Raw genomic sequence first — 13208 nt, 5'->3', positions numbered from 1 at the left:
AACTTTAGGAAAGAACACTTTGAAGGGAAGTGTGCAATTTACAGGTGGTTGAAACCAACACCTGTAACTCTTGTGAAGTCATTTTGAAACACAGTGCTGTCCATATATATATATATATATATATATATATATATATATATATATATATATATAATACATACATATACCATACATACATATACATCTCTGTATTCTGTGGAATGTTAGAAGAACAACTATTTTGGTTAGTGTTTGAAGGTTAAAATGATGCTTCTTGTACAGTATTCCACAAGTGGAATTTGAACAGTCTATAATAATGTAACCAAGCTATGCAGACTTAACTCCATTTTATATGTTTTCCTAGCACCTGTATTTGGAAGCCCCAAAGCAGACGCTGGTACAGTAAGTTATTAGCTAATAGTTGGGTCAAGTTACTTGGGAAAAGAACTTTATCTTAATTTCTTCATCATCCAAAACAAAGCATTTTTCTCAAAACATTGCTAATTTTCCTTTTTGAATTTGTCAGGCTTATGACCACAGGAACTCACAGCAGAGTCTCCTGGAAAAGAAAGTAATAAATGAGTGTTAAAAAGAAATTGATATGGTATACTCTTCCTTTAAGTCAGAGGTCAGCAAGCTTTTTTGGAGGGGGCCCGTTCACTGTCTCCCAGACCTTGTGGTGGGCCAGACCGGGCATGTGAGCACACATGGCGGAGGGGGGCTTCTCTCTCTTCCCCAGCCCCTCCCCTTCCCCTGCCTACCTATGCTGCTGACATCGGCGCTATGCTTTCCCAACCGCGGCTCCTGTGCCTGCCCCTGCGAGGGCTGCTTTTGGGTTGCTCATCTCGCTGCTGCCACCGGCCTCTGCCACTCGCAAGGGCAGGCACAGGAGCTGCAGTTGGAAGGTGCTGTGCTGCGCTGCGCTGCGCTGCGCTGCGCTGCGCTCTGCCAACTGCGGCTCCTGTGCCTGCCCTTGCGAGCAGTAGAGGCTGTCAGTGGCAGAGGGACGAGCAGCCCAAAAGGGCTGGCTGGCTCTGGAGAGGCACTGCCCAAAATGGTGCTGAGCCCAGCCCCCTTCCTCCACTACACAGGGCAGGGAGAAGGATGGGGAGAAGCCAGGAGGAGGGAGGGAGGAGGCGCCGTGGTGTGTGAGGGGGTGGGAGGGAAATGGCGCTGGGGAAAAATTAACGGAAAAAAATAAAACAAATGCTGATCCACAGAACGTCCGTGGGCAGGATCCTGAGGGCAATTGGGCCAGATCAGGCTTGCGGACCGTAGTTTGCTGACCCCTGTTTTAAATCACAAGGAGACTTGAGTTAAAATAAAGAAAATAAACATTGTTTGTGCAAGTTGCACTGTTTAAAACAAAGCTCAAAATGCCTAGGAAAGAGAATGTTTCTTCAGGCAGCAAGAGGTAAATGAGAGAGAATCTGTGGAAGGAATCAAATGTTCACTTAACAGTGAATGAGCTTTACACTAAACACTTCAGCCTGTGACTTGGAAACCATTCTAAGTCTTGTTAGCTAATGTCATTGAGAAACTTGGCAAAGTTAATTAAAAACGCCAAATAATTAACACAATGGGCAGTATGGTGCAAGGATCATGAGTTGGAACAGGCACGGAGCCCAAAGTGAAAATTTACTGGCAGCTCCCCTGAAAGTGTTTGGATACCATAGTTGAACAAAACAGATCCAGAGTTGAGTGGGATGGCCAGCTTACATACTTGGCTCCCCATGCCCTCCAGCAGCCCCAAGGCTAGGACTTATCTTTCCCTCTCCTGAGAACCCAGGCACTCAAAACATGTGCCACTGTACACTCAGCTTGGCTCTCTCATTTTGGGGTGGTTTTGTGCAAAGTGGCCCTGGGTTGACTATGAATTAATGCAGTGCATTGGAGGACAGCCCCAGTGGCCAGATAGGTTTGACCACCGCATTTGGCCTGCCCCAATTGGAGATTCTTCACCCCTGGTTTAATCCATAATATTACCAGCTCTGTCTGCACAGAGAGTTTTATATAGAATGTTGACTTGAAAAATGGCGCAACAGCTAAATATAGCTTCTTCTTTCCCCCCTCAATTGGCTGTCACAGGAGGCTGGAGGCTAAAGCATTGGGAGGATGTCCTGCGGTAGTTGAGAGAGAGACACCTAACTTGGTTGTGAGAATCAGTTATTAGCAGCAGGGCCGAAGAAGTTTCAGGAGAGCACCAGTTGACACAGGAGGAATTGCTGCATGTCGTTGACGGGGAAATGACCTCCTATGGTTACTTGTCCCTCCTGTTGACTTATGTGGACCTTTAAGCATGCCATTCCCTTCAGGGAGAAGAAGGAATTATCCACCATAAGTGACTGTTCTGTGGGAGACAAAATCCTAACCTAGATACTTTGACTAAATGCAAATGGTTTCTGTTTTTGTAAGCATGTTCTTTAACTCAGTGTCCAGTGGCGAGCATTGACTTTACAAAGAATTTCATTCATCTAGTTATATGTTGGCGATGGGGAAATGACCTAGCAGACTGAATAGTGTTCCTGCTGGTAAATATGGGGCACGTACCTGGGGGGGAAAGGGTAAGGGGATGAGAGAGCGCAGACTTGAGGAAAGATCTTTTGCCCCCCACGATCTGTTTTCCACAAGTTATTGCTGAGATTTCCTGCCCAGCTTAAGTCACGATGCCGAACACCACAACTTTGTTTACTCAGGTTCCTGTTGTAAAACTTTAAGATTAAACAGTGTTTGCTATAAAAGTATTCATTTAAATAAGAATAAGCTAATGCCCTTTGTTGCAGTGTTTAAGCTGCAGTCTATTTTTTGTTACATAAAGTAAAACAAGGATCATCAATACATTTTATAAGGATGTTAAGAGAACCCCTCTACCAGAGTTGCTAAGCTAAAGTGGGTGTTTAAGAGTTTTTTAAAAAGTAGGTTTCAGTTTGTTTTGTGTTCATTAAACTGTGAGGTTTCATGGCAAGCTTCAGAAGCCTTATTCAGATATAAAGTTGAAGCTTTGTTGGCCTTTGTTAAATTTATTACTTAAGAGCTTTTAAAAAATCACAATAAGATGAAAGGCATTTTTCATTTATCTATGAAGACCAATGGATACTGCTGGTATTGGTGTTTAATTTTTTAATTTTTCTTATGATATGTATTTAGCTCACAGATTACATGTTCTTTTCAGACACTCATTCTGGATAGTGATTTCCATGTTTTTGATTCCCATGAAAATGTGTGGTCATTTGTTTATGAATGGGTTCATAAAGAAACTTGTATTCATTCCAGAAGTGTTCAGGTAGAAATGAGTGTTGGTTGTGTAAAATAACAAAAACACACCTTGTCTCTCAGGACCAATTTACAGGTTACTTGCAATGGGGGAAATAAACATTTCTGTATCATGTTAAGAGTTAAAACAAGCACTCCGTAGCCAGCACCAGGAAGAGCTGTTAGAACCGTTTCGGAGGAGCTTTAGAAGTTGATATAGCTGCAGTGTGAACTGAAATATCTTTACATGTCATTCACCTTCTGGAACATCAGTTTATCCTGTAGGAATTTTGCCCATTGGGAGCAGATATTTCAGATAACGGTGTTGCAAAATGAACAACTAATTGACTGGTTTCCTTTCACTCCATAATGCTGTCACTTGCTCTCTGAACTCAGCAGAAATGCATATTTTGAAAGAATGGATGTGTTTTGACATAACACTAAACTATGGTTTATTGCCACATGAACGGTTCTCATGCAATCCCTTCTCCTTCAGCAAGGTGGCTGTGAGGAGATTGGAAGCATTTCCTTCCATTTTCCAGTACCTGCAGTTTATTGTTATGTTCAGAACAGAACTGTGGTTTGTTTAACCATGGTTTTACGAAACAATTCAACTTCCAAACTGTGGTTCAAAATCCTGGCTTGTTCAGATAAGCTGCATTTAAAACTAATCACAGTTCCCAATTTGGACATAGCACAAACCTTGGTTAGTTGCAAATGAAAGAGGGATGAGGGAAGCAGTCAATGTATGTCATGTTATGTTATGGTTTATTGTTACACCTGAACATACCGTGTTTCTCATATTATAAGACACGTCTTATATTTATTTTTTCCTCAAAAAAACACACTATGGTTTATTTTCAAGGGATGTCTTATTTTTTCCCTCCTCCTCCTGCTGTGGCCAGCATTGCTGCTGAGCCTATCACTATGTCTTATTTTCGGGGTATGGCTTATATTCCTTGAATGCTTAAAAATCCTGCTATGGCTTATTTTATGGGTATGTCTTAAAATATGAGAAACAGGGTAGTCATTGTTCAGAACTTGTTTAAAGATAGCAGTGCAAAATTCACACATTACCAAAACAATTGCCTTCAGCTAGTTTTCTTGACACTTTTCTGTACAAAAGAACAGAAGCAAATTCAATTGTTTTTATTTAATATGTCTAACTGGTTGTATGCTGCACTGTTTTCCTGAATTGTCGTTTGAATACTAGAATGTCTAAAGCCATTGTTTTCATCCCTGTTTGTCTACCATTATTTAACAATAAATGGACATGCAAGATTATTTCACATGATATTAGAAATGTGGTGGTGGTTTTCAAATATTCAAGTGGCCAGCTGATCATTCAAACACCAAGTTGCAGTGTGCTATTTCATAAAGTAATCCTGTAAATCTACTTTTACATGGATGTGTAGAACATTTGCAACTAGTCTTGGGGCCTGACAAATAATTGCTTACTTGATTTTGATGGGTGTAAGCCCACTTCAAAGAAAGTTAATTGAAAGTGGAATTTCATTAGCCCAGTATTCCTCATTATTTCTGAGTAGCAAAGAGAAATTATGCTCAATGATTAATCACACCATTTGAAGGAACAAATGTGTTTCTGTACAGAATATTTCTGTAATAATTTCTGTAAGCCCTGATTTTTTTTTAAAAAAAAAGGGTAGTTATTTTTAAATGCAAATACTTAAGTAAGTTTTTTGCTGATACTTTATGAGTCATAGTTTGGTTCTTGTAATAAACTTGTAATCAACTGATGGCTGGTAGTCCTGTTAATAAATAGCTGCTTTCCAGACTGGTATTCAAGATGGGTGTTAGAGATGTTAAAGATTTCTGCCTCCCCCCCCCCTTTTGTAGTCCAGCTTTGGCCATTGTGTATTAAAGCCAGGGTGTACACTCTCTGTTTTAAGTCCATAGCAAAGAAACTGTACTTATAGTAATTGGTCTTGGGTTCAACTAGCCTGCTTCTAAACATGTTAACTAAGCAGCCATTGGTTACCTCACTTTGATGGGTTGTCAGTGTCCTCTGAGAACTTGAAATTAGCAAAGGAAAAGGTTGAAACAGTGGCATTGTGCATCCTCCAAAGACATAGGACTAATGCAAGCAGTATTGTGTCTGCTACTTACAATATAATAATAATTAGGAGGACCTACAAGTAGCCTTCTGAAAACAGGACTATTCTTACAAGATGGATAGTTCAGATTTCAAAACTAGCAGAATTCTGCAGTAGCTCTCTTTCGACTTTCCACAGAAAGATGGAGAGCTGGTGTCTAGAATGATTTGAGTAGCGGAGGATTAATTATAAGGCTAATTATTCTGTGGTGTAGGGCGGAGCTTTCCAAACTTTTCATGTTGGTGACACATTTTTTAGACCTGCATCATTTCGCGACACGGTAATTCAGTTTTACTAGCAAAACTGGAGGTTAAACTAACCCCTTTCCAGTCCTGGGAGGAGCACGGGGAGCGTTTGCACGACACACCTACACACTGCAGGTGACACATTAAAGCAGGCATCCCCAAACTTCGGCCCTCCAGATGTTTTGGACTACAAATCCCATCTTCCCCGGCCACTGGTCCTGTTAGCTAGGGATCATGGGAGTTGTAGGCCAAAACATCTGGAGGGCCGCAGTTTGGGGATGCCTGCATTAAAGTGTCGCAACACACAGTTTGGAAACCTCTGGTGTAGGGGTTCAACCAAAATTGAACCTCCGCTATGGTGTATCTGTGTTTCTCCAGTTTGGGAAAATGTGAGGTTTCTTAAGCCTGTTTACTCTATTGTAAAGGAGAGGGGTTAGTACCTGTATTTAGATCCAGCCTACTCTAAATACAGCCATTCACAGATTTGGGATGCACTTGGATTACTGTATCTGTCACACCACAAAAATTTCCAGCCACTTTTTGATTTGGTACCACAGAATCAGGGCTATTCTCATAACACCTAAATAAACCCACAGAGTTTAGGTTCATTGAAGGAAGCCACCAACTGTCCATCTTTGGGGAGAACTGTATGTTTATTCATTTCAAGAACAGAAGATAAAATGTTACTGTTGGGCCTTGTTTGTTTTATATTCATTGATTTTATTGTTTTTATATAATATATTTAAACTGGTTCTGCAAGTTTGGGGTAGGATAGTGTGAATCTACCCTGATTCTCTCTGAAACAGCTGTCCCCTCCCCATCCCAGAAGCTTGATTGAGGGTGGCTTTATATAGAGACTGCATAAGTATTTCAAATGATTAGAATCCAAGTCTGGGCAAAGCTCATAAAATGTACAATTCCTTAGACCCGCATCCAAAGGTTTCCAAAGTTGCCTCTTTGCAAGTGCCCTGTGCAACACAACAGGTCACCAAAATTCAGGACAACTTCAGGAACACCCTTTAAACTTAGCATGAGAAGCTGTTGCGTATGTATGTGCAAGAAATCTGGGTATGTGCAAACATGCTCTTGTTGGGACTCTGGTCTTAAGTTCCAGCATCAGATTTTTAGAGACTACCAGTGCCTTTGACATATCTACCCCTGCTTTATATGATCATTCAGGCCAAAAGGCCTCAATAAATTGCCTATTTTTGCTGCATGTTAGTACTGCTGGGGGCAGGCCAGAGGAATAAGGGATGGGATTTCTCAATCAACCAGCAAGCCCGAGAGTGCATGGCTGGTGAGCTTGTTGGCTTACAAGTTGCAGAGGCTGGAGGCAATGGTGGTGAGATTCCAGCCATGATGTTCTGATTCTCTGCAGCAGCCTGATTCCACCTTGTAGAGAAGAGAAATAACTCAAAGCTCTGATGTTCTTTTAAAAGGCAAGCAATATAAGGTGGTTCTCTTCTTGTCTTCCATAGAGTTTACAGATGCTTCCTCAACAGCGGAAGGCCATAGCAAAATTTAAAGAGCCCTCTGATGCTTTGAAATTTCAACAGAAGTTTCACAGGTAAATATTAATTCTAATTCTAATTTTGTCATATCTAAAATATCCTAGACGCATTCTACTCAAACCACTATACAAGATATAAAAAAATTCCTTCCAGCAGCACCTTAAAGACCAACTAAGTTTTTATTTTGGTATGAGCTTTCGTGTGCATGCACACTTCTTCAGATAAGTATCTGAAGAATAAGTATCTGAAGATAAGGTATCTGAAGAAGTGTGCATGCACACGAAAGCTCATACCAAAATAAAAACTTAGTTGGTCTTTAAGGTGCTGCTGGAAGGAATTTTTTTATTTTGTTTCGACTACGTCAGACCAACACGGCTACCTACCTGTCACTATACAAGAGCCTTTTGTCTTCTTAAAGAGATGAGAATTGTTTCTCTTAAGCCATGTCCTCCTTTGGGACTTCCAACAGGCCATTGAGAGACGCAAGATACTGAATTAGGTAAGTCTTTAGTCTGATCCAGTAGGGCTGTTCTAATGTTACATTTATGATCATACACAAATATTTAATCCCCTGTTTCTTCTCCTCTTTGTGGGCCTTCCACACAGCTAAACCAGTTTCCCATGATGTCTGGCCTGGAAACCTATAGTGCAAGCAGCACTTAAACCACACTTTCCCTATTTGGATGTCACAGGAAACTTGATTAACAAGCCCTGAAGTCAGGCGCCTAAATGGGGGGCAAGGAGGGAGGACCTGGCTTGCATGTCATTCAGTAAACCATGCATTATTAGACTGACATGGTTATGTTTGAAACATGTCTTGGACTTGTGATAAAAATGTGCAGAAAGTAAGGTTCCTTAGTTTCACTTAATGGTATAAGCTATTGTGCTCTTTGTAGAAAACGTGTTCCTTGACCATTGTCTGTTGACCTTCTTCTTAGGCATATGATAGATTTGTCGCACATCAACGTGGCACTGATAGTGGAGTGACCTGCTGAACGCAACAGGTCTGTTCTTCTACGTGTAGCTTCCTTTGAAGGAAGTCGCAAGGCAGGATCTCCTCGTGATCTCCCATGCCAGCTTTGCAGTGCCCCCCTGAAACTTCAGACTACTCTATGACACTACAGACAGCAGCAGCTTTACTGCAGTGGAAGCTAGAGTTAACAAGGATCCAGAAATGGAGAGTTTTGTATTGGCTTTCTTTTACCGTGTCGACACATGGAGCTATAGGTCTCGTGTCCTTGTGCACAAATGTGTGTACACGGGTGTTTTTTTCAAGAAATGTACTATGTGATCACAGTGACTCAGATTGAAAGAACACTAACTTTGAAAAAATTTATGCTTCTTCATAGCAAAGAATATTTGATAATGGTTGCTCTTATCTTCCAATGTGGGGTGTTGGAATGAGATGGTGTCCATACCTATCTGAATTTTTTTTTAGCTAAGTAGATAGAATAAAACAGGGGCTGTGTAATTTGTTGGTATTTTTCCAAGAGTTCATTCTTGAAAGTTCTTATTCCCAGTGAGGTGAAGCCAACAATATGAAGTACTGTGCATGCTCTCAACCTTTTCCCTTTCCCAACATCACCTTGTAGGAATAACCTTCCTCTTTTCTTCTCCTGGCTTAACAAGTCTCTCCTTCCCAGAGTATCTGAAAGGCAGGGCTATTAGCATTCTTTTATTATATCTTAGATTGCCTTCAAAGGCGATTGCAGGATGTCAGGGTGGGGGTGGGAACCTGTACATGTTTACATTCAATATACAGTAACACTAGTAGTAGTATTCAATGAAACAAGATTAATTCCTGGCAGGTTGTTACGAATAGTACCATTATTTTGATTAGCATCTTTCCTTGAGATTTTCTTGGTATAATAATTTTCAGCAAAGACTGCATAATGGCAGAGGCTGTCAAATTGTACAAGCTGAACTTACAAAGACTTTTTATTCCATGGGATGCCAGGATGGTCTAAAAATTATGTGCAGACTTCAAGGAAACTGTGTTTTATGTAGGAAGTAAAGCTTTGCATTGTATCCTGCTTGTTTCTTCCAAAGGAAGGGATCTTTTTGTTACCGAAAGCTCCTTTGTACCCAGATATCGTTTGGGGAGAGAGAGAGAGCTTCCTTAATTTTAGAAATATTTTTCAGTGCTAATATATTAGGCAACTGCCGGAATGGCAAAATTACAGATAATAATCTGTAATTAGAAAGCAACTACAAGCATTTTGTGTGTGTGTGTGCGTGCGTGCGTGCGTGCGTGCGTGTTGGCTAGAATAAAAACGTTAGAGCAGGAGAAAGAATTACCATTTAAAAATATTATTTAAGGCTTGCATTTTATGTGAAATTATGAATGGTTTGTTTTTAAAAAAACCAAACTCTATATATACAGGTAGGGTTATAAAAACTGAATTCCGAATTAAGATGAAGCAATTAAGCTATAAATATTGTCATGTCGTTTAAAGGCAAAATTGCTTTCTTTCCCCTCTGGAAATATTGCAGGAGTAGCTTAATTAGGGTGCTGTAGTAGTAAAAGTTTGATCATTTTAATTGTGTTTTTAATGACTAGCTAGTAAGCACCCTCCTGCTCCATAGAGCCATGCTGTGGGGGTGAGTTTTGTTGTCCTTTCCTGTCTTATGCTTTTCATTTTTGCTTCTTAGTCTTAGTTCATGATGGATGGCTTAGTTCCCCTCTGCTCAAGAGCCCTTCAAAGGTTTACAAGTATCAAGCATTGTTCATAACTGAACGGTCTGTACTTACCTCCCAAGTCAGCGCTGGTCCTTGTGCAGATGCTAAGCCTGCCTTTTAGGGATGATTTAAAAACTATTCACAAAGCTTGGATCTTCATTGCACTGTGCAGCTACAGCTTCTCAGTAACGAATAATAGTCAAGGTGATGGTTGAACTGCATGGAATGTGGGCAACTTTAATGAGCCGAGCTCTGTAGTGAGCAAGACTTCGTTGGTTTGGCTTTGTATATGTGCGGATTTCATGGTGCCTAAGGAGCAAGCTTACAGTTCAGATCTGCTGGTGTCAGTGGGACTTGCGCTTAAGGGAATTCTGAGGTTTTGTTGTTCTTCGACTGTTTACAGGTTTCAGACCTCTCTGTCCATGGGAAATAGACTGTGGTATGGCATTTAATGTGGTTTGTGCTTTTGTCTGAGTAAAGTGTAGACACATTTGTCTGACCTCATCTGTTACAGGCTGTGTATGCTGTGTGTGTGTGTGTGTGTGTGTGTGTGTGTACGTACGCGCACACAGCATTTCAACACAGGAATGTTCCTGTTTGGTTTTAGAAAGAGGGAGACGCGTGCAATTCTTTCCCCTAGCAGCGGAAAACCTGTGATCTGGGTGGCAGGCACCCAGCCTCTGGGTTGAATTATCATTAAGATAGTACTGTATAATAATATATCTAGATTGGTTAATGCTCACTTGGAACCAGATGTATTGGCAGGATCACAGTGTGGCTTTTCTTTTCTTTTTTTCCCCTTTCCTTTTCTGTTTTTTGACGTGCTATCCACAAAAGCAAAATCACAGTTAAGAACAGGAGGCCCTGCCCTTTGTACAAAGTTTCCCCAGTTTTTTTTTGTAGAAGATCTGTTGCAACCATTATCTTGTTCTTTCTGTATCATGCATTTGAAATAAGATGTGAAATGCAACAATTGCATTTAATGTATTATGTAAATAAGGGACTTTTAAACAAATTGTAAATGAAGCTCTTCCTGCGCTTGCAAATTCAGCCACATCAAAGCTTATTTGGTGGGCCGGGAGTGTTGTTGTCTTATCGAAGTTGAGTGGAAGAAGTTCCATAAATGTTCTTTTTTTGGTGTAACTCTTCAACTTTTTTTTATAAAGATGCTAGTAAGTCAATACATATATCCTGACCTGTGTATTATTTGTCCATAAACTTTCAGAAACCTGGAATGGATATTTAGCCAGTGAATACGATCAGTGGAATATTTTTCCCCCCTCGTTTTTTTCCTTTTCACTTAAGTTTGCAACATTTCCTTGTATACTTCAACTCATGTCCTTTTTAGCAAAAAGGTGCAGCCAACTTACATGTAATACAGGAATAGAAATTATGGTTTTATAGCAATGAACAATACGGCAAATAAGCTAAATGGGAAATAGAGTATCTGTCATTTTTATAGGGGTTTGTGTGTTTTTAATTTGGGCAAGGGAGCTTTTTAGGTTTGGTAACCTTAATTTATGAAATATATTTACCTGCTGGATAATAGTGTTTCTATCAAGACTGTGAAATGGAGGTTGTTTACTTCATTCTCATGATGCAGACGAGTCATGGGAACTTGCACCAATCCTCCCTGTATCAGTATTGTGGTTTAACACGCCTTCAAACTATCAAAAGAGTTTTTGTTATAATGTTGAGCATAAAGGAGAGGTGCTCAACTTAAGTGAGTTTATAAATAGCGCCCCCCCCCCCTAGTGCTAGGACCTTGAACTATAGAGGCTAAACAAAGTTTCATTAGCTAGGGAACAATATATAAAATATATGTTTCTGCGATCTACAACCCACATCACAATAGAGTTTTTGAATAGTTCTAATGTCCCACGGACCAAAAAGAAGGAGGAGGAATAACTTGCCTCTGACTTCCATTCCCTTGGTCAGAGATGAGGAATCTTTGTTTCTCCATATGTTGCTGGACTACAACTCCCATCATCCCTCACCATTAGCCATGCTGGCTGAGGCCAATGGGAGTTGGAGTCAAACAACATCTGGCAGGCCCCAGGGTCCCAATCCTTGCCCTTGGTGGTATAATACCACAAAAGATATGGCAAGTCTCAATCACTAATGAAGAGAATTAGGGTGAGTTTATATGATCATTTATATGGAGAAATGTTGGCATGAGATGACATTTCCCCTTCATTCTTTATTGGTTGGTTGTTCCTATCATGAGCCCCACATGGGGAAATCAGGAGGGAGCACATTGTTTGCAGCTGATCTTTCATGGTACTATGTGTCATTACCATGGGAACATGTACCCAAAGCGGCCAACGCTAAAGAAATGAAGAATTAATGTCACCTTGTGGTGATAATTTTCCCGGTAAGAATTGATACTGAAAACTTGCTCTTTCTAGTTTCACCACATTTTACTTGTGGCTTTTAGCTGCAACTTAAACAGCATTGACAGCCAGTTTCCCAAAGATCTAGCCTGACATTTTTAGCTGGCATCAGATGGCAGTCAGTAGACCCATGGGGTACACTTTAGATACTAGCTCAGTACTAAATACTTTAGCGTCATTATTTTTTTGCTACGCTTCCTTTCCAAATTCCACCATTATATTCTTCATCTGGAGAACCTTGTAACTTGCCAGCACTTCCCAAGAATCTTTTCGCTAGCATGTGGAAAGGGAATGAGATGTGCTTCCTTAACCCTCGTCTTTCCTGGGTAGGTTCATAGTCCCATGGATGTTATACAGGCGTCTCCCCACTTAATGCAGGGGTTACGTCCCCAGGTACTGTGTGTATATGTGAAATCGTGTATGGTTAGGGGGGGAAACACCACCTATAAAGCCTGTAAACATCCTCTAAACCTCTGGAAACCCCTTTAGAAAACCAGCAGCACATAGCGAAAACTCTGCCAAAGACCTGCAAACTCTACCACAGTCGCTCCGTCCTTTCTCAAATTCCAACTCCCCACAGGCCTCAAAGGTCAGCGCAAAGGCTCCTGGAATAGCTAGCTGTTTTCCCCACTCTTTGTGCGCCATTTTTTGCAGTTTCCACTGTCTTTGGGGGCAGCTTCTGCGCCTTTTTTCCAGTTTAAATCAGTTTAGTTTCTTATTTCCCAGTGTTGCGCATATACCCAGTCGCACGTGAGTCCGATGAGCATAAGTGGGGAGACGCCCGTATTGCCCTGTTCCATTGGCCTTCCATTACATGAGCTCTTACGCAAAGTCTTTTAAGTTACTGGCCTCTCGTACCTCACTGATGGGCAACCCTTTCTTGTGTCTTTCTTTGATCACTTGCTTATATAACCTGTCTTACTGTCTTCTTAGCTTTATTTTGCAGCAGCAATTTTGGACAAAATGAAGATTGCTTTAAGAGACAACCGAGGGTTACAATTAGGTTTTTAAGCCATAGGGTACCTCTAGACTCC

General features: G+C 40.8%; 1 protein-coding gene across 2 annotated transcripts in view; it reads left to right on the top strand.

The window, feature by feature from the left end:
- Positions 1–10964, top strand: part of RBM33 (RNA binding motif protein 33) — an 88924-nt gene extending 77960 nt beyond the window's left edge. For both annotated transcript variants that reach the window (XM_035130072.3, XM_088654276.1), the window contains 2 exons: positions 7069–7157; positions 8040–10964. In XM_035130072.3, the coding sequence (XP_034985963.1) occupies positions 7069–7157; positions 8040–8088 (138 nt within the window). In that variant the 3' untranslated portion in view covers positions 8089–10964. The remainder of the gene's footprint in view (positions 1–7068; positions 7158–8039) is intronic.
- The last annotated feature ends 2244 nt before the right edge of the window (positions 10965–13208 follow it).

This window comes from Zootoca vivipara, chromosome 11, assembly GCF_965207765.1.
Source record: "Zootoca vivipara chromosome 11, rZooViv2.hap1.1, whole genome shotgun sequence".
Classification (NCBI taxonomy): Eukaryota; Metazoa; Chordata; class Lepidosauria; order Squamata; family Lacertidae; genus Zootoca; species Zootoca vivipara.
This window is presented reverse-complemented; position numbering and strand designations above follow the sequence as displayed.